Source organism: Cucurbita pepo, chromosome LG19, assembly GCF_002806865.2.
Source record: "Cucurbita pepo subsp. pepo cultivar mu-cu-16 chromosome LG19, ASM280686v2, whole genome shotgun sequence".
NCBI classification, from domain to species: domain Eukaryota; kingdom Viridiplantae; phylum Streptophyta; class Magnoliopsida; order Cucurbitales; family Cucurbitaceae; genus Cucurbita; species Cucurbita pepo.
This window is the reverse complement of record NC_036656.1, coordinates 3622808-3646858: the sequence shown is the minus strand read 5'-3', so window position 1 is coordinate 3646858 and position 24051 is coordinate 3622808. Positions and strand designations below refer to the sequence as shown.

Sequence of the window (24051 nt, the reverse complement as noted above, 5' to 3'; positions counted from 1 at the left end):
TTAAATTAATAGCGGAATAAATTTTTCTCCACTTCCTTCGATTTCTCCCTTGTTCGGTTTGAGATGATTCTTATATATTTTTTTAAATATATAGTAAAAATAATTTAATAAAATAAAATATATATTATCGACTAAAACATTGGATATAATAAATATTTTTCCTTCCCTTTGTTTTCACATATTTATTCCACCAAATACGGCGGCGTTTCGGGGAATAGCATTAAACACAAAGACAGCAACGAAAACATGTGTGTCTCATTAGGGTTTACTTTGCTTTAGCCTTACGTCTTAATAAATGTCTCATCTTCTCTTAGTTTTTAGGGTTTTTGAGAGATCCAAGTCCCCCAAACCAGGCAAACTCCATGGATAACCCTACAATTAATTAATGCACTTTCAATATAGGGTTTTTCTTTCGATCTCAATTAGAAGCGTATACGAGATCTAATACTCCAAGCTCACTACTAACATATATTATCTTCTTTGATCTTTTCCTTTCGGACTTCCCCTCAAGTTTTATGCGCGTCTGTTCAGGAGATATTTCCATATTTTTATAAAGGAATGCTATGTTCTTTTCTCACACCAATGTGAGATCTTACATCGGTTGGAGAGGAACGAAACATTTAAGGCGTGGAAACCTCCCTGACATACGCATTTTAAAATCGTGTGGTTAACGACGATATCTGCTAGCAGTGGGCTTGGGCTGTTACAAATGACATCGAACCAGACACTGAGTGGTGTGCTAGTGAGGATGCTAGGCCGCCAAGGGGGTGAAGTGTGAGATCTGAGCTAAAGCGGACAATATCTTCTAGGGGTAAGTTTGGGGCTGTTAGAAATGGTATAGAACCAGACACCAGACAATGTACCAACAAGAACGTTGTGCTCTTAAGGGGAATGAATTGTGTGATTTGAGCCAAAGCAAACAACATCTGGATGAACTGGAAAAATCTTTTAAACTAATTTGAAAGTTATTTTTTTAAAAATTATTTAAGAAAATCGTAGTTATCCAAACACATTAATAATTAAAATTTCATAAAACTCAAATACTAAATTAAAATTAAAAAAAAAAAATCAATAAATGAACCATTATATTCTATAAATAATTGATAGTGGATATAATAAGCTAATCAATGAGTGTATTCTTTTTGTACTAAAAATTCACATGATTTGTTAAAGCACATGGCTTACATATCTCCTTCTCATTTTATTTAATATAAAATATATTTATAAAGTTAGAATAATTAATTTGTTTGAAAAGAAAAGAAAAAAAAATGGGAAGGGAAAATAAAAGTTTTAATTTTCCTTTAATGTGTAATTCTTGGTCTATATTAATGTAACGCCAAAGTACAAAGTTGGACATGTCCTATTCCAAGGGCCACCTAATGTCACCATACCCTCTCCCTTTAGGGCTCTTTTCTTTATGTCATTTTCACCCTTTAATTACTACATGATGTTGTCTACTACATTAATTATTTTATTAATAATTTCATGTTTTATTGTCTATTCCTTTAAAAAAAAAAAAAAATTAGTCCGACAATTCCTTCGTAGTCAGTATTATGAATGATGATACCACGTATGTTTCATTTTTGTCCATTGACGGTGAGAAATTGAAAGGTTCACGAGTTCTCATACGACACTCAACCTTTCCTAACTAGATTATGTGAGATCTCACATCGGTTGGAGAGGAAAACGAAACATTTTTTTATATGGGTGTGGGAAACTCTCCCTAATAGATGCGTTTTGAGCTGTTAGCGATGGGTTTGAGCTGTTACGTTTGCAGACGGTTAAAATGGAAAGAAGTCATTGGAATAAAAAGTTTTAATTTTTCTTTTTTTTTTGGAAGGAAAAAAAAAAACAACCAACAACCATATTTATGAGCTGTTTTGTATGGTTTTGGTGAAATTGACGTTAGACAAAATAATGTTAAAATTTATTATTATTATTATTATTATTATTATTTAAAAATAATAATAAAAGATGGTGATGGAAAACGACATTGTTATATTATTTTTAATGGTATTCTGAAACATCACCCGTGCGGTAGGCCCCACATTTTGCTGCCAACTCACGAGTCTCGACCGACATCCCAACATATAACTATCCCGACACTTACCTCCTTCGTTACTCGTAAAGCGACATGTCGCATTTACTTTTCTTTTTTTTCTTTTGGATTTTTGTTTAATTTGTTAAATTACACTTGTATTTTTTTTTAAAATTCAATAATATATTATTGCCAAATATTTATTACTTTTAAAATTTTAAATATTTCCACGTAATTTTTTTATTTTAAAATTTAACAAAAAAAATAAATAATAAGGGATTCATTTTTATTTAATTTCAAAATAGATAACAAAATTTAAAAGTTAAATCAATAAATGGAAATTTAAGAATGGCCCATAATGAGATATAAATGGGCCATTCAAATTAAAAGCCCAATGGGCTTTGGCAAATTAGAAATGGGTCGGCCCATACTCGAATGTCCTTCCTTCTTGTATTTGCAGCTTTACCTTTTCGGAGCTACTCGCTGCTCTGTTACTGAAGTGGTGGCGAGCTGTGTCTGTTTGAGATGGAGAAGATGATGAATTCATGGACTTTGGATCTTCCTTTTGCTCAGGAACCTTCGGCCTTCAACTGAGAAGCTGTACTGGCTCAGCTATGACTGATTAGGGTTCTGGATTATGGTGTGAATGTAAACGAGCTTTTGTAGAGCGAGATGAACGTGAGCCGGCCGGCGGTGCATCCAGTGGAGGCGCCTCCGGTACCGGAAGGAGCGGTACACAATGCGCCGAGAGGGAAGATGAAAGATGTGCAGGGCATGCCTGGTACACTTGGTGGACTTGCTCTCCGTCTTCTTCAGTTCATATTTGCTGCAGTTTCTCTTTGTGTTATGTCCACTACCAGTGATTTTCCCTCCGTCACTGCGTTTCGGTACGTAATTCTTGAATTTTTGTTTCATTGTATTTTGTTCTGTGTAATTTTGTTTGATGTTGCGATTGTGATTATCTCAAATATTCGCTTCGCGGCGTTTATGAGTCAATGAACTGAAATAAGAATGTTGATTAAATTAAGACGGATTTAGCGTGATTTGGACGTCGTTCGGAATATTTTATCCGTGAAGAATCAAAAAACCTTTCACGTTTCTAGTGGGAAAAAGAGAAGCTATTGTTGAACCTGAAAATGCGTGTTTCTTCGTCTTTTCTTGCTGAAGATTTTGTTCCAGTACAATTGTTTTGTTATTGTGTGCTTTGTCCATTATATTTGCCGATGAACCTTAAACTCTGTTGATGGCGATAGCAATAAAAGAAGTATGTTTTGTTGGATAATATTATTCCTTGTTAAAATTTGTGATGTTAAGATGTCCTATATGTTTGATCCTCTCATTTCCTGTCAGATATCTTGTTGCTGCTGTTGGATTACAATGTTTGTGGAGCTTTCATTGGCAATAGTTGATGCATATGCCTTATTAGTTAGGCGAAGCTTGCGGAACTGCACAATGGTTGGTTTGTTCATCGTCGGTGATGCGGTAAGAATATTTTGCATGTCATACTTCCAACGACACTTAGTCGAACTGTATGCATCTTCTATTTGTAGTCTGATAAGTCATGTGCAATCCAGGAGCTTGTTAAAGTCGCATAATTCTCATCGAATAGGTTGCAGAGTCTGAGATTGATGTTTAGTTTGATTTGAAACTAAGATTATGTATGGTTTGGAAGAATGAGAATCCAGGTGAAACTTCTTGTTTCATTGTTTGATGTTCCTATTTGTGATTTGTAATAGAATGAGCATCCCATTGGAATCATGAGTCTACCATTTGGAAGGAATGAGCCTGATATTGATACCTTATTCTGATAAATACTTTTTCGTAACCATAACATAACATAATTAATTATGTTTATTTCAATTGATGTTTTTATCATAAAAACTAATATAACTTTATTTTATTAAACTTCTTTTGTTGGTATTTGTAATTGTTAATAGAAATAGGGAACTGTGTCCTCTGCAGGTGACATCCACCCTTACATTTTCTGCTGCATGTTCATCAGCTGGGATTACTGTTCTCATAGGCAATGATCTTGACAAGTGTGGCCTGAACCACTGTGCACAGTTCGAGTCCGCCACTGCAATGGCCTTCATTAGCTGGTTTGCTGTTTCACCTTCTTTTCTTTTGAACTTTTGGTCATTGGCTTCTCGGTGAGGTTCCATAGCGAGATAGTTTCTTCTTTTTAGTTTTTCTTTCAACAACTATTTTTTTGTTTCTAAATTATACTGCACGAATTTGGAAATTTTGATGCACATATGTAGATTTTTGCTGTTTGATTGAGAATTGAGATAGTAATTAGTGAATAAAACCACTTCGTTTTAACAAGAAATATGTATATGTACTTGTTATATGTTCCTGGTGGTGACATGCTGAGATGTTTCAATCTATTGCTTACTGTGAGATCCCACGTCGGCTGGAGAGGAGAACGAAACATCCTTTATAAGGGTGTGGAAACCTCTCCCTAGCAGATGCGTTTTAAAACTTTGAGGGGAAGCCTGGAAGGGAAAATCCAAAGAGGACAATATCTGCTAGCGGTGGGCTTGGGTGGTTACAAATGGTATCAGAGCCAGACACCGGATGATGTGTCAGCGAGGAGGTTGAGTCCCGAAGGGGGTGGACACGAGGTAGTGTGCCAGCAAGGACGCTGGGCACTGAAGGGGGTGGATTGGAGGGTCCCACATCGATTGGAGAAGGGAACGAGTGCCAGCGAGAACGTTGGGCCCAAAGGTGGGTGGATTATAAGATCCCACATCGATTGGGGAGGAAAACGAAGCATTCTTTATAAGGGTGTGAAAACATCTCCCTAAAAACCTTGAGGGGAAGCCCAAAGACAATGATATCTGGTAGTGGTGGGGCTTTGGCCGTTACACTTACGTTCTCATATGGAGGTTCTATACATGAGAAAACGAGGGATGTACTTCTCAAGTTTGGAGTATTAGGAGGTGAATAGTGTCAGTCTTGTATGCTACGTCAATTTCTGGTTTGGTTTTCCAAAGCATCGACTTTTGAGATGGTAATGGTTGTCTATTAAATGATACTTGGATCGTCAAACGGTCATTTCTCTTTAGAATTCTCAACTCCATTGGTATTTCCAAATATTTGAAAGGCCACCAATGTTCTTACACGAGCAAGGGGCCAGTTCTTGATCGAATGTTTTAGATAGACCAAGATTATTGAAAAACTGGTCCGTGAGGTTCATTTTCTCCCCTTATAAGTAATCATTTCATCTCTCAAGAGATATCCATTCTGACTCACCAGGTATCCTTCATATTTTGACAATTTTGTCCCAATTTCAAATGGACTTGTGGCAGGTTTAGAATTGAAGATAGGCATATCGTTTTGAGAGATGAACTTTTGTCATCCAACTTGTTTACTTCAATGCCGAGATATATGATAGCTCCTAAACTGTGCTATTTATAGACCACAATTGATGCTAATCCCAATACTTCCATGCGTCTGTTTTTGCAGGAATCGAGTAATCTGAAGCAAAAGAATCGAGATTAAGGAGCCAATTCGACTTGAATTAAGCAATCGAGTTAGTAGAAGATGAAGATCAAACTCAAATTCTCGAGATGATAGCGTCTCAATGCTCGTGCTGAAAGCTTTCAAGCCAAATCATCTGTGTAGGTACCGTCTCGACACTGAAGTATTTTCCTTGACTCTCTTGCTCAACGCTCTCAGCGTCTAGACGCTCTAAACACGTGCATGCTCCCCCTTTCATAACAACGGCATGACACTACCTTGCCTAGCTTACTAGTTATTTTTTTGTTTATATATAATTTATAAGGGCAACGTTTTGATGCTAGCATGATCCATACAAATTTCTCGCTTTCTCTAGGGCAAATAAATCTCATGTTTTATATTTAGATTCTTAGATACTTTTGAGAATTTTCCTTTGAACTATTCCATGAACTTTTGTAACAATCAAACCATGTCGAATTTTCGCTATATTACATGGTGAATGACCAAAGTTAGTGTTACTGATTTAAGAATCGGTTCGAGTTTGATTGTAAGACTGGTGCTTAGGACCATAGTGCGATCTTCTTAATCCAAGTATTCTTTCTTCTTTGGTATTGATTTAATTGATGCTTTTGATTGATATCGATTGCTTGTTTGTTTATTATATATGATTATATATCTGTAATTGTCCAACAAACAAAGTAACAATAGGATTTTATTTTTAAACATCTCCATTGAAGAATGTTCATCGCTTCATCATAATATACGCAGGTTCTTTGTTGGTTGAAACACCCTGGATAAGAAAAGAATGATCGATTCCCTCCTTGTCGATCGTGCTACTTTATTAAAAGTACTTTTTCACTCTTTCATATATTAGGGGATTTGATTCGAATCTTCGGGTCATTTCATCTCTGCTCGACGGGTGGTTCTTGCAGTCAAGCTCTTTTATGGCTTGATTCGAAGTTTCCTTTTGGGCCAATAGAACAAATTTTTCATTAAAGAGGCATGAGAGTGTAGAAAAGTAGTGTGCTCGGACCTACGAATGGAGATATTTTCAAAATCTACTTCTTTCTTCTTTTTTGTTTGGTTCATTTTTCCTTGCCGGCAAAGACTCGGCTCTAAAGAAGCGAGAAATCTTCATTTAGTCAAAGAATACAACGAGAGAAAGAGAGAACTTTTCTCCATTAACTAAAAGAGTACGAGAAAAGGAAAAACTTTCTTGAACTCTTATGATAGTTATCTAACTATAATGACATTGAAGGCGTCGCTTCAAAAAGTGTTCTTGAAAACTCGAATTCTCTCCCTCGAGAACCAAAAAAACATTATATATGAATTGTATTGCAGTAGACCCACAAGGTTCTTGAAAACTTTGAAAAGTGTTCCAATGTTAACCTCGAGATGCTTCACTCATAAACTCACAAGGTTTCGAGACGGAGATTAACATAAGTCTCGGTTAAGAACGGTGGCATTTCATGTAACATGCTATGGTCTCGACGCCCTTACGAGGTAGTGATGAGTTTCACTCGCTCTAAACCTAACAATGGTAAATTGTCATGTGGATGAGGATTAACTCAAAAGGTACATGATGAAGATCCCAAACTTTAGTGAAATTTAATTCAATGTGACACCCAAGTAAATGAGGAGCATATGAACGAACGGAGACCACATCCATGAACAAAAACTCCATGAAATGAGGGGCATATCGGGGCATAGGGAATGCCAATTCCGAATTTTGGGCACGGGTTATTCAATAAACCTCCACGAACAAAAACTATGGATCGGCCATTGACTAAGAATAATTGCTCTTTAAATAAAAACGACACCAACACATAGCTCGGTTCGAGTTTACCAATCGACTTTAGCAGCAAATAAAAACCAATCATTTAAATTGAAGAAAATAACAAAAACATCGAACAAACCAATCAAAATCAAATTACACTTTCAGTTACAGACGACCATTCATCGTTTCATTTTCCCATAAAGTAAAAGTTACGTAATATGGCAAGTAGTTAGTGATTACCAATCTCTATATCTCTCTAATAAATTAGGGTTTTGAAGAGGTTGGTGGAGCCATTATTTAATGTTGTTGACCGTCAAAGTATAAGAGAAAAGCAACGAACGTTCCTCGAATTCCAGGTTTCCAAATTTACATCTAACCGTTATTAAGAAACATTCACGTGAAAGTTTCATCGAATGATTTTTTTTGAATTGGTACGACTTTTTTCACGAGATATCTATCCTCTACGAACTCACCTTTGCGTGAGAAAGAAGAATTTGGATCAGAAAAAACGAGTGATATTGTTCTTTTCTCCATGTTTCTGCTAAAGGTCGGTGAGTAACGGTTAGTTCTTCATTTCTCTATCTCGAGATAAACATCATGCAATTTTCTTGCCACCCCTGCATCTATACCTATAAAATTACCTTAAATTTATCAAAGTTTCAGAGACAGAGATAGAGATTTAGAGAAGTTTGAAAATGTCGAGTGTTGATGATGAAAGAAGACTGTATGAATGTGCAAGGAAATACCAAATAATTGTGAAACAGGTACCAACAAATAAAACCATCCTCACTTGTTCTTGTTTTCGTATAAAGCCTTCAATAATCTTTACGTTCGTGTATCTATCTGATTCAGTTCGATCAATTGGTTGAGATGATGGACAACAAGAAGAAGGCAATGAGACTGTCAAAACGACGACGAATGTTCTCAGTAAGAGCTTTCTTCGACCTTAATTTATTTAGGTTTTATCTGATAATGATTTTGTTTTAGTTTCTTCGCCACTTTGGTATCACTTTTCTTAAGGAAAATTTTGAATTCTTGGTTAATTTTTTTTAAAAATGTTTTTTTGAATTGTTACAGAACTCGGACAATAATTTGTCGACCACCGTGACTCAGCCAACTTCAGATTCTCAACAAAATTGTAACGATGATGAAGCATTTGTGCAAACCCTCACAAGATTCCTACATGAACTGAAGACCGATACGACTGAACTGGATAACTCGACCCGTACCCTAAACTAATACTTTCAGGTCATTTTTCTTTCTTTTACAAGTCCAACTCCAACAAGGAATTGAGAAATTCAAACCTATGTTGTTTATGGTACCTTACCCTCTTACTAGTTGATATGAAATCATGTAACACAACCAAAACGATATGCGTCAATGTTTTTTTTTCCTGAACTCAAAGAAAAAAAAAATCTTTTATCGAAAATATGAATATATAAAATTTTTGTAGTTTCAATTAAAATTTTAAACCGATAATTATAAAAAAGGGCGAGAGAGGCTCAAAATTTTTTAGCTCAGGATAACTGGAAGCTATGAGACCTACGCACTAGCCAACTGCGCCACTACCCTTGGATGTCCAATGACATAATGTTATATTTTTGGAAGAAATAAAAAATAATAGAAAAAGTGACAAAAGGCTTTTGATGGGCCTTATTCCTCGTGTCGAGAAAGCCCATTAAAGGCCCAAAATGAGACCTCACATTTTAAATTTAATGAACAAACAACGAAAAAAGAAAAATTGGGGTGAGAGAGGCTCGAACTCTCAACCTTAGGATAACTCAAAGCTATGAGACCTACATGTAAACCAACTATGCCACCACCCCTGGATGTCTAATGACCCGATGATATGTTTTCAGAATAAATAAAAACTAATAGAAAAAATGAGAAAAGGGTTTCGGTGGGCCTTATTCCTCATTTCGAGCAAAGCCCATTAAAGGCCCAAAAGGAGACCTCACATTTAAAAATTAATGAAAAAAAACCTCGAAAAGAAGAAAATTGGGGTGAGAGAGGCTTGAAATCTCGACCTTAGAATCAAAGCTATGACACCTACGCAGTAGCCAACTGCACCACCACCCCTGGATGTCCAATAGCAAAATGTTATATTTTTAGAAGAAATAAAAAATAATAGAAAAAGTGACAAAAGGCTTTTGATGGGCCTTATTCCTCGTGTCGAGCAAAGCCCATTAAAGGCCCAAAAGGAGACCTTACATTTTAAATTTAATGTACAAACAGAAAAAGAAAACTGGGGTGAGAGAGGCTCGAACTCTCAACCTCAGGATAACTTGAAGCTATGAGACCTACGCGCTAGCCAACTGCGCCACCACCCCGAGATGTCTAAAGACCTAATATTATGTTTTCGGAATAAATAAAAATTAATAGAAAAAATGAGAAAAGCCCATTAAAGGCCCAAAAGGAGACCTCACATTTTAAATTTAATGAAAAAAATATCTCGACCTATGCGCTAGCTAACTGCGCCACCACCCCTAAAAAAAAAGAAGTAAAATTGGGGTGAGAGAGGCTTGAACTCTCGACCTCAGGATAACTCAAAGCTATGAGACCTATGCGCTAGCCAACTGCACCACCACCCCTAGATGTCCAATAGCAAAATATTATATTTTTGGAAGAAATGAATAATAATAGAAAAAGTGACAAAAAGGCTCTTGATGGGCCTTATTTCTCATGTCGAGCAAAGCCCATTATAGGCCCAAAAGGAGACCTTCCATTTTAAATTTAATGTACAAACAGCAGAAAAAGAAAACTGGGGTGAGAGCTACGCGCTACAAGTGCGCCACCACCCCTAGATGTCCAACAACCTAATGTTATGTTTTTGGATGAAATGAATTTTGAGTTTTTCTTATGCCAAAATGTGAGATGCCACATCATTTGGAGAGGGAAACGAAACATTCGTTGTAAGGATGTGGAAATCTCTCTCTAATAGATGCGTTTGAAACCAAAACTAGAGTGAACGATGCAACGTTTACCGTCAACCGTCCAAGATAGGTCAACAATATCTTAATAAGCTAAATTAAATTGAATGTCTTTATAGCATGAAAATTATACCCGTTTTTATAAAAGAAATTCAATTTTTTCCAACTGAACCCTAGTTTAAATATGGCAATTTTTACCATCAGTTAAAAAAAGAAATATATATATATATATATCAACTAATTCACAAATCCTCTATTAAATAATTTTGTTATATTTACTGTAATGTTTTTTTTATTTAAATACTATAAATTTATATCATATCTAAGCTTTATAATTTATTAAATGCCTATGAAAACATTTTTAAAAACTATTTTTTTTTTTAACTAAAATTCAAAATTTTGAAGTAAAAGTCAATATAAGAAATTGTTTTTTTTTTCCTCAAATATTTAAATAAATTTCAGAATAGAATGTGAAAGTCGGGAGAAAGACCAATGGGCCGAAAAGCCCAAAAGCCCAAAAGCCCAAAAGGCAAGAAAAAGTCCGTGAGAAGGGAGGAGAAATGAGTAATTTCACAACTCCCACGCAATCTGTAAAACCCTAGATTTTATAGGCTCTTTGAAACCCTTACTCTGCCTTCGATCTTGTATCTTCGCCTCCGCCTCCGCCCGTCCCCTCTCTGAACTCAGGCAACCAATCTGCCTCTTTCCCTTATTCAATTATGCCTCCCAAGTTCGATCCTTCTCAGGTTGTCGATGTTTTTGTCCGAGTCACCGGAGGTGAGGTCGGAGCGGCCAGTTCTCTCGCTCCTAAAATCGGTCCTCTAGGTCTCTCACCAAAGAAGATCGGAGAGGACATTGCTAAGGAGACGGCTAAGGAATGGAAGGGTCTTAGGGTTACTGTTAAGCTTACTGTCCAGAACCGTCAAGCCAAGGTCTCGGTTGTTCCCTCTGCTGCTGCTTTGGTCATCAAGGCCCTCAAGGAGCCTGAGCGGGACCGTAAGAAGACTAAGAACATCAAGCACAATGGTAACATCTCGCTTGATGATGTGATTGAGATCGCTAGGGTTATGAGTCCCAGGTCTATGGCTAAAGATCTCAGTGGAACCGTCAAGGAGATCCTCGGTACTTGCGTTTCTGTTGGCTGTACGGTCGATGGTAAGGACCCGAAGGACTTGCAGCAGGAAATTACTGATGGGGATGTAGAAATTCCCCAGAATTGAGAGTAACTTTTCGTATTGGAACTTACTTTGTAGTTTCAGTTTTGGGATTTGAAACGTGTTTCTTTTTATTGCCTTCAAATGACTATCTCTGGATACAATGATTTATTTAATGTGGGAAATATTGCTTCGTTTCGGGGATGGAAGCGTTGTGGTTCCGTTTTGAACTGAAGTTTTAGACTGTTTTTTATTCAAATCGTTGCATTTCCGGTTGTACTTTTTGAGAATAGCCTTTTTTTACTTCTTTAATCTATAAGCGCAGGGCATTAATTTTCAGTCTGGAAGAGTTGCCATTTTTTCATTATATGGTTGTTCATTGATCTTTTATAAGTGTTCTCGTTATAATTGAGCATTATATGGATTGTTTGTTATGCTTCTGAGCATAATATTTCTTTCTTAGAAACAATAGATTCCAGGTATATTGTGTTCGGTGATCTGTTTGTTCTTAAATACGCAGCCGAGTGTAGACAGTAACATCCGTGAGCCCTTATTCTTTTTGATTCATTTAGCTATACCTTCCTAAGTTTGGTCCTGGATTATCGCACCCCATTTGATTATTTTTATAGATGTCTATAAAGTCGTGTTGAATTGTGCTGGTGAGCGTGTCCATTGCTTTATAGGCTCTCCTAAATGGGGTAAAATGTAGAAAGTTTATTTGTTTACTAAAAGATAATTTTATGGTAAGGATCTGTAGACTCGTAACAGCTGCTTAGTCGTCTGATTTGTACGTGTGTGGCATGTATGTTTCGCATTCATCCCTTTCTTTTGTCATATATACTCATTGCAGGCTCGTCCAGTAGCTCTTTTCTTGAACGAGGTAAATTTTTTGAAGTGCTTATGTGTTTACTCATTTGAGAAGCTTATTACAAAAAAAAACTCACTTTTCTGTCTTACTTTTTGCGCTGTTGTAGAGTTGGTGAACTTCTAATTACTCAGTCCTTGTATTGAAACTGGGGCTGCTTGCTATGATGAATATGTGAAACACTGATTTACTGTTTATGTATGTTTGGGTGAGATTAGTTCTTTTCTCAATAGACGATGTTGATTGTGTTTGTGTTGTTTGTGTTGTTTGTTTGCCCGTTGGTCTTGAATGTTTAGCCGCTCCCAGGGGTACACATTTCATAATTTGGTATTCGCCGAATTACGTCGTGATCTGATGATTTGTATCGGTTTGCCAAGAACCATTTTCAGAAAACATCTTGTTCTTTAGGAACTATTGATTTGCTGCATTTTGGACAATTAAGTCTTATAAATATCAATGGTTATCTCAATTATATTAGGTGAATATCAATGGTTATCAGTATGTCTGTTTGCTGCCATTATTTCTTTTAGTGTTTTCCTTAATATGTAGTTGTTCAAATATCTGTAGTATACCTGTCCATATCTGAATTTCAAGGTTCTGCGTTATAGCTGTATGGCGCTTTCAGCCTTTGGAGAACACTTTCAATTTTTTGTTGCAAGTATGAACAATCAACTAGTTAGAACACTTCTTCCATTAACTCTCTTAACCAATTTAGTATTTCTTTCTTCTTGATACTATTTAAAGCTTTTGAAATCTAATCCAAAACTTGGAAGCGAGAATGATCATGAAATAGTTCAAAGGATTAAAATGTCTTTAAATTAAGCGTGTTTTGCTTGAATTCTATGTTGAATGATTAAGTACGGTAACTATATCATAGAAGATTAATAGAATGTTGAAGCTATCAAATCAGGATTTGAATTAGGTGTTACAATCATGGGATGAAAATTCAAATAAAATAGAAAACTTTCCAACCTTCCAATTTCTCTTCATTTCCTATAAACTCTAATGGCTTAGAACATGAGCGAGCTACTTTTCTTTCGTTAGTTACTTTTCTCGTATGAATCCTTTTGCATCTCTGTTCTAAAACGCTGATTTGACTCCCTAGTCTAAAGAGAAGGAAGCATAATAGAACAAAAGAAGTCCAAAGATGATTGGAAAAAGGTCCCTTTTTTTATTATGCTTTTTCACGTGTGTATGTGGAAAATAACTTCATCGTTTTCACATGCAACGAAAGCGATGGCGTAAGTATTCATTCACTTTCTACGTGGCTTGGTTTGTTGACCAACACGGTTTGAATCCTTTTATAAGGAACAACTCCACTCCCCTAATCCTCCTCATCTTCATCCATCTCTTCACTTACTCTCAGAACAAACCTCCCTTTGGCTGATCAACTGTGAAACAATGGCAGAAAAGCTTCAAATTTTGGAAAGGTCACCAACTCTGTTTGTTCTTCCAAACAGACCATCTCTCTCCCCTGCTTTGGAGACCATTACAGAGGAAGAAGAAACAGAGGATTGCAATGGCAGAACCCTCCTAACCATCTCTCCCACTAACTCTCTTCCATCCCTTCTTAGAATTCTAATTTGCAGAAGTGAAAGGACTGTTCAGTCTAAAATTTGAGCCTCGTTAATGGGTTTTCTTTGTCCAGTGAGCTTCATTCTTACTTGTTTCTGTTTAATCCATTCGCTGTTGTTTCTTATTGAAGTGTATTTGGAGGTACTACAATAAGAATAAGCAATATAGTTCAAAAGATTTCAACATACTCCATGAATCTTCCCTCCTTTGATCCTCTCTGTTTCTTTCACCATTTTTTTTTAATGAGAAATGGAAATCAAACGGTTCGTAAAATGTTAAAATAATTTCTATGTTTTTGCTAAATCTCTCGAGACATTCTTGACATAGTCAACCTTTGTATAGCTCGTGAAGAGATGGTGAAGACGGAGATGAAAAAGCTTTCGTGGTCGTTATCATAGTTGAGACGGGTAATCCTTACTCATTCTATGTAGAGAAAGAAGATTTGCAAAAATAGGAAGATCTACCCAATTCATCAATTAAGATAGCACCGTCAACACAAATAACCACATGGTCCTCTGTGTTAGAGGGTTCGACAGAAAAGGTAGGTGTCGAATTCGACCAGGGAGAATCTCCATATTCTATAACTAAGCGTAGTGGTAAAAAGTTGTATCTACTTGATATAAGTTAATTTTGTAATCCAAGAAGCTCAACTTGTGAGAGATTATAGTCATCACGTCCTAGAAACTTCCAAACCAATTAGTTTTGACGGGTTCAATTGCTTAATTTTGATAAATTAATTTTTGGGAATTCAACTAAGACCATTCTTCCCTGGTCCAGTTGGGTGAATTCGAAATTCTTTTTATTTTTAATATTTATGAGATAATTTATTAAAATGAAGAAAAATATAAGAAGATGTTTGAAAAGGTATATGAAAGTATGACATTTTACAATTAAATATATTCATATATTCATCAAATATTTTTTTTTAATACAATTATTTCAATGTTGGTCAAAAAGTCAAAATTAATAATCATATAAAGTCAAAAGAGATTAATAAAAATATAATGCGGTAGAAACTCCATTTTCAATAGAACATACCATTTATTTCCAACCTATTGAAAAAGAAAAAAAAATAACAAAAAATAACTATAAATAACCAATATAATATGATAGGTGAAAGTTGACCAAAAACAAGTAATACTAATCTAAGTCAAAGTTTACTATTCCGTGGTTACTAACTTTATCAGACATAAAATATGATCTCTCGGTTAAAGTTTCAAATCTTCTAACTAGAGATTTCTACTAACCCACTCCAAACGGGGTGGAGAGTCTTAGTTAAACATAGAAAGGAGGAGACATAGGAGAGAGATTTCTCCCTGTTGGCTAAATAGGGTCGTGATAAGGCTGTATTTAGTCCCACCGTAAAGTACAAAACTAATCTATTATATATTATATAACATATATTTATTTACTAAAACAAAATATGTTTTAATATCAAATTTTGAATATATTATATTATATTTTTGTTCTTAGATTATTTTTAAATTTTATTACGATGTTTTACATTTTTAATAAAAATTATATTGAAAAATAGAAATCATTTATATAGAAAAAAGAAAATTAACGTTGGGAATCCCGGCTCAGAATTGTTACTCCAATCCTCACAAAAATAAATGGTGAACGAAATAAGAGGTCGGAACTGAGAAAATTTCTCTATTCGACCCGCTCGTGCTTCTAGACATATGTACGTTCGAGTATTTAAAATGTAAAATAAAAGTCAAAATACATGTCTTTTAACTCTCTCTGGTCGTGGGAATAGTCAACGGATTTGTGAGAAATTTCAACGTGCTGACATTATTATTAAACTAAGACCATAATATTCAAAAACAACAACCAATTTTGTGTCTATAAATATTTGATGCCTTCCCTTCATCTTCTTCATCATCACACAAAACCTCTCTTTTCATCTCTTCTTCTTTCTCTCTCCTCCTGAGCTTTGGTCGATTTGTTCGATGACGATGCCGACAGCTAAGAAAGTCAAAGCTTTTCGGAGCTGGATCGAGAAAGCTCCGCACTTGATTGTTTATCCGTCAAAGGCTTCTTCTTCTCCTCGTTTGGACACCATTTCAGAAGATCAAGAACATGTTCGTGAAGATCTAGGAGCCACTTCAAGACATCCTAGACCTTCCTTTTTTGTTGGGTTGAAGTTTTAGTGCACAATTATCTTCTTTTTCTTAGCTTTAAGCTTTTAACACGTAAATAAGGTGAAATGGAAATATACCCAAAATATTTACCTGTAATAAAAGTTCAAATATGATACTTATGATAAACTAAACTGTAATGTAATGCTAAATATCTTTAACCGTCTCTACAAATCTAAATCTTTAATCTTTATTCTAAAATTATTTGTCATTATTTTCGTGTTCGTGTTCATATTTGTGTCCAGTTGTGTTCATACCAATATTGTGTATTGAGAATTTCATCTTAATTGTTTTTGTTGACCCTTAAAAAATTGACATGAACCCACAAAGTCTATTAATATATTATAAATTTAATAAAAAGACAGTTATAAAAGGGACGTCATATTCTATTATAATTATAAAAAAAAACCAAAAAATTTCGGACTTTTAATAATATCGACCGTCAAAACTCAAGAAAAACGCTATTAATGATTTACATAATGTTTTTCGTGAGCTGTCATATCTATTATTTATTGTAGTGAGAAACAGATTATTATGATTTCTATCATTTTCTCTGAGAATGATTAAAATTGTTTTATATTCAAAATCATGAACGCGTTAGTTTTACATTTTATGATAATTTATTTCTCTGTCTTTGTTTACCGGCATTCAAATGACTCAATAATTTGAACAATTCAAACTTATGAACGTTTGATATTTGAGTTTTATGAGATTTTAGTTATTAATATGACATGTACAGTAGATACGATAAGTTTTTTTAAAAAAAAAGAAAATTTGAACAACTTGTCATGGTTAGATTATACACTATTCGATTCAGGTAGCCAACTCAACCAACTCAAAAGCTCGGAATTCAACCCAACAAACTCCCAAATTTGGTCAAACTCGAAAGCAAATATGTCACTTCCCACACAAAAAAGATGGTATCTTTCTTCCTCCAATACAATAAATAAAGATCAAAACATGAGGACGTGGTGGTGGTGCCTATTGGTTGGAAGGTCATTTCATTCAATACAACATCTTCTGTGTTTTTCACATGCTTTCTTAATTAAGAACAAGCCTCCATTTCCAAAGTCTTACTTTTTGGCTGATTTCAATTTGAAATTGATACCCATATTGATCGGATGATACCTATGGCTAAGAAAAACTCAAACGTCTCATAGAGATCGCCCAACATTGTATTTTGTTAGTATAGATAGTGACTATCGATTCTTTTCAAAAATTTAGTTTGAAGTGTGATTTGTTTACGATATCATTAGTGTTCGTAATAAGCCAAAAGGAGTTTTAGGCCGAAAGGGGCATTCATTTTGGTGCTCTCCGAGTAAGATCCTCCACTAATTGATAACACTTTGATCAATACAAGTGAGCAAAGCATCCACTTTCCATATCCCATAATATATATTGGTTGAGTTCTTCCATATCCCTTTTCTTCTAATTGTTCTTCTGTTCTTCAAGTTTTCTAGTTTTGTTTTCATCCCATTTTAGCTTCGTTTATGAACTTATTTGATGCTGGCTCCATGTAAAATTGAATCAAATACTCAACTTAAACTTATCTCGTCAGAGAATTTGATAGGATATCTAGTTAATGCTGAGTATCTCGTATTGAAAGATGAAAAAACCTCGCAATCTTTGAAAGATATATTGGGTTACTTTTTCTTTGTCGATTGGCTATAAGATGAAACTTCAGGTATCGGAGCCCATGAGGGTCCAAAAAGATATTCAATTCAAAATAAAAAAATTTGGGATTTGACCCCTGGTACCATCTCAAGGGGCATGTTGAGTGTCACGGTCGTACTTTTTCAATCGTGCAGCGTCGTGATCTTGATACTCACAACCAGCCTTAAGAAAAATTCAAGTCTCATATATATTTTTTGCCCAGTTTTGTGGCTATGTCGAACCTTGAGCTAGGTTTGTCACACACATGGCATCCGAGTGCATGTTCGTTCAATAGTCTGCAACACAACCAACTTTCCTATACACTAAACCAAGTAATCTTGTGTGACATCGTATAAGAGATGATTGGTTTAAATTGATTTTAAGATGGAGGTTCAAAAGGAGCATCCAAAACCTAAAAAATAGTAAAACCCAATTTAAGGTTGTTGTTCCAATTTGAAAGATTTGAGACTTTCACTCCCATCCAATCGTTCTTCCACTTCTCTTTCCCTTTCATTTATGGGTATATCACTATATAAACCTCTTTATCTCTCTTTCTAATACACAAAAACAAAACAAAACAAAACAAAATCGATAAAAAAAAACCAAAACTTGCAAATAAATTTGATCATTGTTCATCAAAATGGGGAAGCAAGTGAGAAACTTGAGGCATTGGATGGAGGTTGCTCCATCTCCCATCATTTCTCCGAACAAACCTTCCACAGTTCCTTCATTGGACCCCATCACAGAAGAAACTCCCGAGGACTACGATGAAGATTCATGAATAAAACCAACCAACCAACCAACCAGGTTGTTGTCGTCGTCGTCGGAGATCATCCTCACGCCACATCAATGGCTCCAAAGAACAAACTTGAGTCTTCTTCGTTTTGTGGATGCCAATGATTCCGGTTTGTAACAATGTTTCTTGTCGGAGAATTGGTTGTTTTGTTTGAAGGGTCGGACAGATGTTGGGAGCTAATTTGTTCCTCAAAACTACCTCCATTGTTTATGTAATGGAGATGATCACTATCTTAATCTACAAATTATAGATTTCTTTTCATTTTTATTTGCATCCATTTTATTCAACCACCAAAAAGATTGGGATTCAAGCATTTTTTTTTTACATTAGAGATTGAATTTAGAGATTGAATTTAAATCCACCCTACATTCATCGCATTTAAAAATATCAAATGCAAGTACACTGCTAACAAATATTGTTCTCTTTCAACTTCTCCACCTATTAGAAGTAGAAGGCGCTCTATTGGGATTGGAATCCTCACGGACAGAAAAATATAGTAGTCGATTTGATAATGAGAGTGACATTGCTCCTTCAACCCGAACCTAGGAATCCCTTAGATACGATACAAAATGAATCTTGTTCTAAGTCCACAACTAACAAATAGTCCACAGCTAACAAATATTGTCTTTGTTTGTTTCCTTCTCAGACTTTCCCTCAAAGTTTTATGACACCTTTATTGGAGAAAGGTTTTCACACTTTATAAAAAAAAATGCTTCGTTCTCGTCTCTAACTATGTGGGATCTCACAATCCCCAATCGTTTTTGTCTCCCAACTATGTGGGATCTCACAATCCCCAATCGTTTTTGTCTCCCAACTATGTGGGATCTCACAATCCCCAATCGTTTTTGTCTCCAACTATGTGGGATCTCACAGTCCCCAATCGTTGTCGTCTCCAACTATGTAGAATCTCACAATCTCCAATCGTTGTCGTTTCCAACTATGTAGAATCTCACAATCCACTCCTTCAAAGCCTGAGGCCTAGTGTCTGGCTCTAATATAATTTGTAATAGCCCAAGCCACAACAACCTAAGCCACCAAGCCCGTTCTTAAATCTACTAATTTCAATTTCCACTATTTTCTATTTTTGCAAATTTTTTCATTTATTTTCGTGGGATCAAAGTGAACTTCTGGTAGGAATTAGATTTGGTAGTAAATTTTGCTGCATTCATATCAAGGTGGGAGAGAATATAATCTTCTTATGGCATCTCTTGTCCCATTTAGTTAATATGGAGAAATCTCTCCCTACTTTCTCTTTATCGTCAATTTAAACATGAATTTTTCATTCGGTTCGGGACAAATACTTATATGAAAATACATTATCTTATGAATATGAAAATTTATCTGATAGTAAAATTTGCAGAGCGTAGCACCTTTTTCAATTAAAGGTTAAGTAGATAAAAATTGATTTTTTTAAAGTCAGTCTTTAGCACTAAGTCACGTCTTTAATATTTATATTTGAGACAGGACATGTTCATTCCACATAAAGAACTATACTCAACCACTCCAAATACTATATACTACACACAACCATGATACAATGTTTTAATGGAAATTAAGGCCATTAGAGGACGAAAAAGGAACAGAATCATGGGTATGCTTCACATGCTCTAATTCAATTAACCACATAAATAATGACTCTTTTTGGTGCTTTCTTCGTAGGATCACTCACTCGGTGTCGGTATCAGCCTTATAAAAACTGAACCCATTAATCATTTCCCATCTCAACCCCAAATCACTCATCTTCCTCCTCCATCTCTGCAACTTCGCCCTGCAAATCAGTCATCACTAGGCTTCATGGCAACCAAGCTTAGAGCTCTGCAAAAATGGGTTGAAAAGGCACCTCCTTTCTTTGCTTTTCCCATCAAGCCTCCTCACTCTCCTCGCTTGGACACCATTAAAGAAGACGAAGAACTTGAAGAAACAAATGAAGCTATACAGCCATAGCTATGAAACTCTCTTCTTTTTTGCTCTGTTTTTGCCCTGTTTTTTGCCCTGTTTTTTATGGCATCTTGATCGAGTATGAATGTCTTAAGCTATGTATGAAAAGACGTATGTAAATTCTAATGGCATAATGATCATTAAGCATAAACTTGACCCACTTGATTAATTTAGCACGAAAACGAAAGCGAAGTCAGAATTACATAAATGGCAGAGGAAAACAGAGGAAAAGAACAATAAACAGAGCAATTGGGAAGAGAGCTCATATAATGGCGATCTGGATAAGATTTATACGGCGGAGGAACTTCTGAACGAGCCCAGTGCTTTGACTGCCCCTGCTCTTATTATGACTTGATGATAAATGGCAGCAATGGCAGCTCCAATGAAGGGCCCAACCCAAAAGATCCACTGTTCAAAAGTTGAAAAGAAAAAGGCTTTAATTTCTTGATCTGTGAAACAAAGATCCAAAAGCTTAAAAGAAAATGGGGGAAGAAGTTACATGGTGATCCCAGGCTTCAGCTTCGTTATAGATCACTGCAGCTCCTAAGCTTCGAGCTGGGTTTATGCCGGTGCCGGTGATCGGAATGGTGGCTAAATGAACCATAAACACTGCGAACCCAATTGGGAGTGGCGCCAAAACCTTCGATTTTGAGTTTAAACAAAGATTAATTCTAAAATGAGCCTCAAAGCTGAACCCAATTTGGGGCATTGAATAAACTTACAGGGACGTGAGAATCTCTAGCGTTTCTCTTGGGGTCAGTGGCGGAGAAGACAGTGTAAACAAGAACAAAAGTTCCGATGATTTCTGCGGCTAAGCCGGTGCCGATGCTGTACTCATCGGAGAGCATATTGGCTCCACCTTTGTACCGAACGTAATAACCCTTCTGAAACGATTTAGCTAACCCACACCCACAAATGGCCCCCAAACATTGAGCCATAATGTAAAGAACAGCTCTGATTAGAGAGATTTTTCGAGCCAATAACAGCCCGAACGTCACGGCCGGGTTAATATGCCCTCCTACACAGTTCAACACAAACAGGGTAATCCTTTTTCAAAAAACAGAGAGAAACAGAGAAAAACAGAGCAATAAACTCACCAGAAATTCCAGCGGTACAGTAAACAAGGACGAAGATCATGCCACCGACAGCCCAGGCAATACCCAAAACGCCAACCCCACCGCAGGGGCTTTCAGTGTCCAACAACTTGGAAGATCCAATCACAGTGAGAACAAGAATGTACAAGAACAGAAGCGTGGCGACGAACTCAGCGATAATGGCTCTGTAAAATGACCACTGAGTAAACTCCTCAACGTCGATCAATGGGGTCGGAGGCGGGTCTTGGTAGTCCTTGGCGGCCGACATTGCTACGAAAATGATCGAGCAATTAGAGCTTGAAAACAGAGGAGCAACAATGGAGGGCAGAGATTGAAGCAGAGATATATTTAAAGGAGATGGTAGAAAGCTGTCAAGGTTTGTAATTTATTTCCTCTGTACTCTGTTTGGGTATTTAATGCCATTGTCAATGACCAGCTCAGTACGCTAAGTTCATCTTCTTCAAGCTCTGTAAGCGCTTTACTCGAAACAGAGTGGATCGACCAAGAAAGAGGTAGCCATGGAAGCAGAATTCAGAGAGTTTAGTTGAAGCTAATAAATGCGTGGCTACCCATTTCTAGGCATTTAAAGTAGAGGCATGTTGGATCCCACACATTAAATTGTTCATAGCAATTCTTCTGCCTCCTCACCTACTTTTAGATATGGTAAGTTTGAATGAGTAATGAATTAGCTGATTTGCATACTCGTTATTTAGCTAAAAGGGTAGCAGATTTGTGTTGAAAAACAGAGGATGTAGGATGCTACTATGGTGTTTGCCTGACTCTACAATTTGCTATAACTATAAGTTTTGTACAAGTAGAGAAGCTACGTCCTTACTTTATGGCCTTTAGCATGAGGTTGCTTGGCGTCTTGGGCTTGCCCACAAGCTTCACAATGAGCTTGCTTTGTGTCTTCGGCTTGCCTTCGAGCTTCACGTGAAGATCACGTGAAGCATGAGTGAGCTGATACCATATTCAAATGAGAGCAATTTTGAAGATATTATAACTAAAGAAAGACTTAAAAGAATTAAAAGTTATTGTGTATCTTTCTTTTTGGTCATTCGATCCTAAGAACTTCCTAATTTATGTTGGTGACCTCTTGGGAATTTTCTTAAAGAGCATGCGAGTGAAGACAAAACATGTTGAAAAGACTCGTGTTAGTCTGTGAGAATAATATTCTCTTATAAGCGACGAATATAGGGGCATGGTGTGATGACCCACATTGGTTGGGGAGGAGAACAAACCACCACTTATAAGGGTATGGAAACCTTCCCCTACCTTATCGCTGTTTCTCGAATGGGGGTAGACACGAGGTGGTGTGCCAGTAAGGACGCTGGGCCTCAAAGGGAGGTGGTCCCACATCGATTGGAGGAAGGATAGAGTGTCAGACACTGGGCCTCGAAGGGGAGTGGATTGTGATGACCCACATTAGTTGGGGAGGATAACAAACCACCACTTATAAGGGTGTAGAAACCTTTTCTCCTAGTAGACCGTTCTATAGCCTTGAGGGGAAGCCCGGAAGGGAAAACCCAAAGAGGACAATATCTGCTAGCGGTGGATCTGGGTCATTAACATGAGTTGTCACAAATGGTATTAGAGCGGTACCTCTCCTTATAAGATGTGATTTAGGGATGAACTAAGGTGGAAATTGATAGACATGTGATACCCGAATAAAGAAAGTGTATGTAAGTGAACCATTAGCATATTCAAATGAAAATGACCTCAAAACTAAGACACTAAGAAATGCTTATAGAATTAAAAGTTCTTGCTCAATCACTAAAAATTGTTCGAGAAATTAGCTGACAAATCTCTAATAGTTCATAATTAAGATTAGCTAAGGAACCTAATCATCAGATTAACAACATAAATATATTTGTCAATAACTCACCTGCCAAACTCGAACTCAATTCCTCCTATTTGGTGGCGGAGCCCTTAATTCCGGCGATGATTCCTTCACAAACCGACCGTCTCTCCCTCCCTCAATGGCGGAGATGACATTGAGTGCCGGCGCTGTAACCATGGGCGAGGGAATTAGCTCCGCCGCCGTACTCATCGGAATCACCCTTCTGGAACCATTTCACCAATGCACACCCGCAAATGCCACCCGAACACAGCAATAAACTCACCGGAAATCGGCGGTGCAGTAAAGGAGGAGGAGGAGGAAGGATCATGCCGCGCTTCCATGGCATTAATCCTCTAGAAGCTTCTTCTCCGGATGAGACCCGCTAATCGATTATTCACGGTTGTGAATCATCCACGTGTCGCTAATTTATTGCTCGTAGAAAAAAAAATTTAAAAAAAAAAAAGTTATCTTTGCATGAAATTATTGGGATGCGTCGGTGCATCTTGTGTTCGTCCTTTGATGGGCGGTGGCTGTTGGATGTCCTAATTTCTTTTTTTTTTTTAACCAAATAATATTTATTTAAAACGTATTTATTAGAATTTTAAAAATTGTATTAATAAAATTATGATAATATCTATTCATATCAAACAATTTACATAAATATTGTAAATATATCGATTTTCATCTATCAATTTAATGGTTGGCATTTTAAAATTTATGACTTTAAATAAAAAAAAATTGGACGCATTTGAAATATAACGCAATTTTGAGAGTGTTTTGTATTATTT

At 36.3% G+C, this 24051-nt stretch overlaps 3 protein-coding genes and 1 pseudogene across 7 annotated transcripts; 3 read left to right on the top strand and 1 right to left on the bottom strand.

Annotated features, from left to right (window-relative positions):
• Positions 1-2503: 2503 nt before the first annotated feature.
• LOC111781308 lies at positions 2504-6030 on the top strand (annotated as a pseudogene).
• A 1885-nt stretch (positions 6031-7915) lies between these two features.
• Positions 7916-8598, top strand: LOC111782160. The gene is made up of 3 exons (XM_023662968.1): positions 7916-8041; positions 8130-8204; positions 8355-8598. Exons 1-3 carry the CDS (start codon positions 7973-7975, stop codon positions 8514-8516), a joined length of 306 nt encoding a protein of 101 aa, XP_023518736.1. The 5' UTR covers positions 7916-7972; the 3' UTR covers positions 8517-8598.
• A 2201-nt stretch (positions 8599-10799) lies between these two features.
• LOC111782290 (60S ribosomal protein L12-1) lies at positions 10800-11700 on the top strand. Its single transcript, XM_023663142.1, has one exon. It carries the CDS (start codon positions 10927-10929, stop codon positions 11425-11427), a length of 501 nt encoding a protein of 166 aa, XP_023518910.1. The 5' UTR covers positions 10800-10926; the 3' UTR covers positions 11428-11700.
• An 8745-nt stretch (positions 11701-20445) lies between these two features.
• On the bottom strand, positions 20446-23610 carry LOC111781049 (aquaporin PIP2-2-like). 5 transcript variants are annotated; one of them, XM_023661447.1, is made up of 6 exons: positions 23309-23610; positions 22259-22383; positions 21427-22074; positions 21052-21347; positions 20829-20969; positions 20446-20737 (listed from the first exon to the last, which is right to left on the bottom strand). In XM_023661447.1, the coding sequence occupies exons 3-6, from the start codon at positions 21689-21691 to the stop codon at positions 20618-20620; spliced, it is 822 nt and encodes a 273-aa protein (XP_023517215.1). In that variant the 5' UTR covers positions 21692-22074; positions 22259-22383; positions 23309-23610; the 3' UTR covers positions 20446-20617. The 5 variants fall into 5 exon arrangements, with proteins under 5 accessions (XP_023517215.1, XP_023517216.1, XP_023517218.1 ...); XM_023661448.1 differs by having other exon boundaries at positions 21427-22071; XM_023661450.1 differs by having other exon boundaries at positions 21427-21693.
• Between the last annotated feature and the right edge of the window lie 441 nt (positions 23611-24051).

Coding starts and splice junctions, on each gene's coding strand:
- LOC111782290 (XM_023663142.1), top strand. CDS start 10,927: ATGCCTCCCAAGTTCGATCCTTCTCAGGTTGTCGATGTTTTTGTCCGA.
- LOC111782160 (XM_023662968.1), top strand. CDS start 7,973: ATGTCGAGTGTTGATGATGAAAGAAGACTGTATGAATGTGCAAGGAAA. Junction 8,042..8,129: donor ACCAAATAATTGTGAAACAG/GTACCAACAAAT, acceptor TATCTGATTCAG/TTCGATCAATTGGTTGAGAT. Junction 8,205..8,354: donor AACGACGACGAATGTTCTCA/GTAAGAGCTTTC, acceptor GAATTGTTACAG/AACTCGGACAATAATTTGTC.
- LOC111781049 (XM_023661447.1), bottom strand. CDS start 21,691: ATGTCGGCCGCCAAGGACTACCAAGACCCGCCTCCGACCCCATTGATC. Junction 20,970..21,051: donor CTAGAGATTCTCACGTCCCT/GTAAGTTTATTC, acceptor TCAAAATCGAAG/GTTTTGGCGCCACTCCCAAT. Junction 20,738..20,828: donor CTGAAGCCTGGGATCACCAT/GTAACTTCTTCC, acceptor ACTTTTGAACAG/TGGATCTTTTGGGTTGGGCC.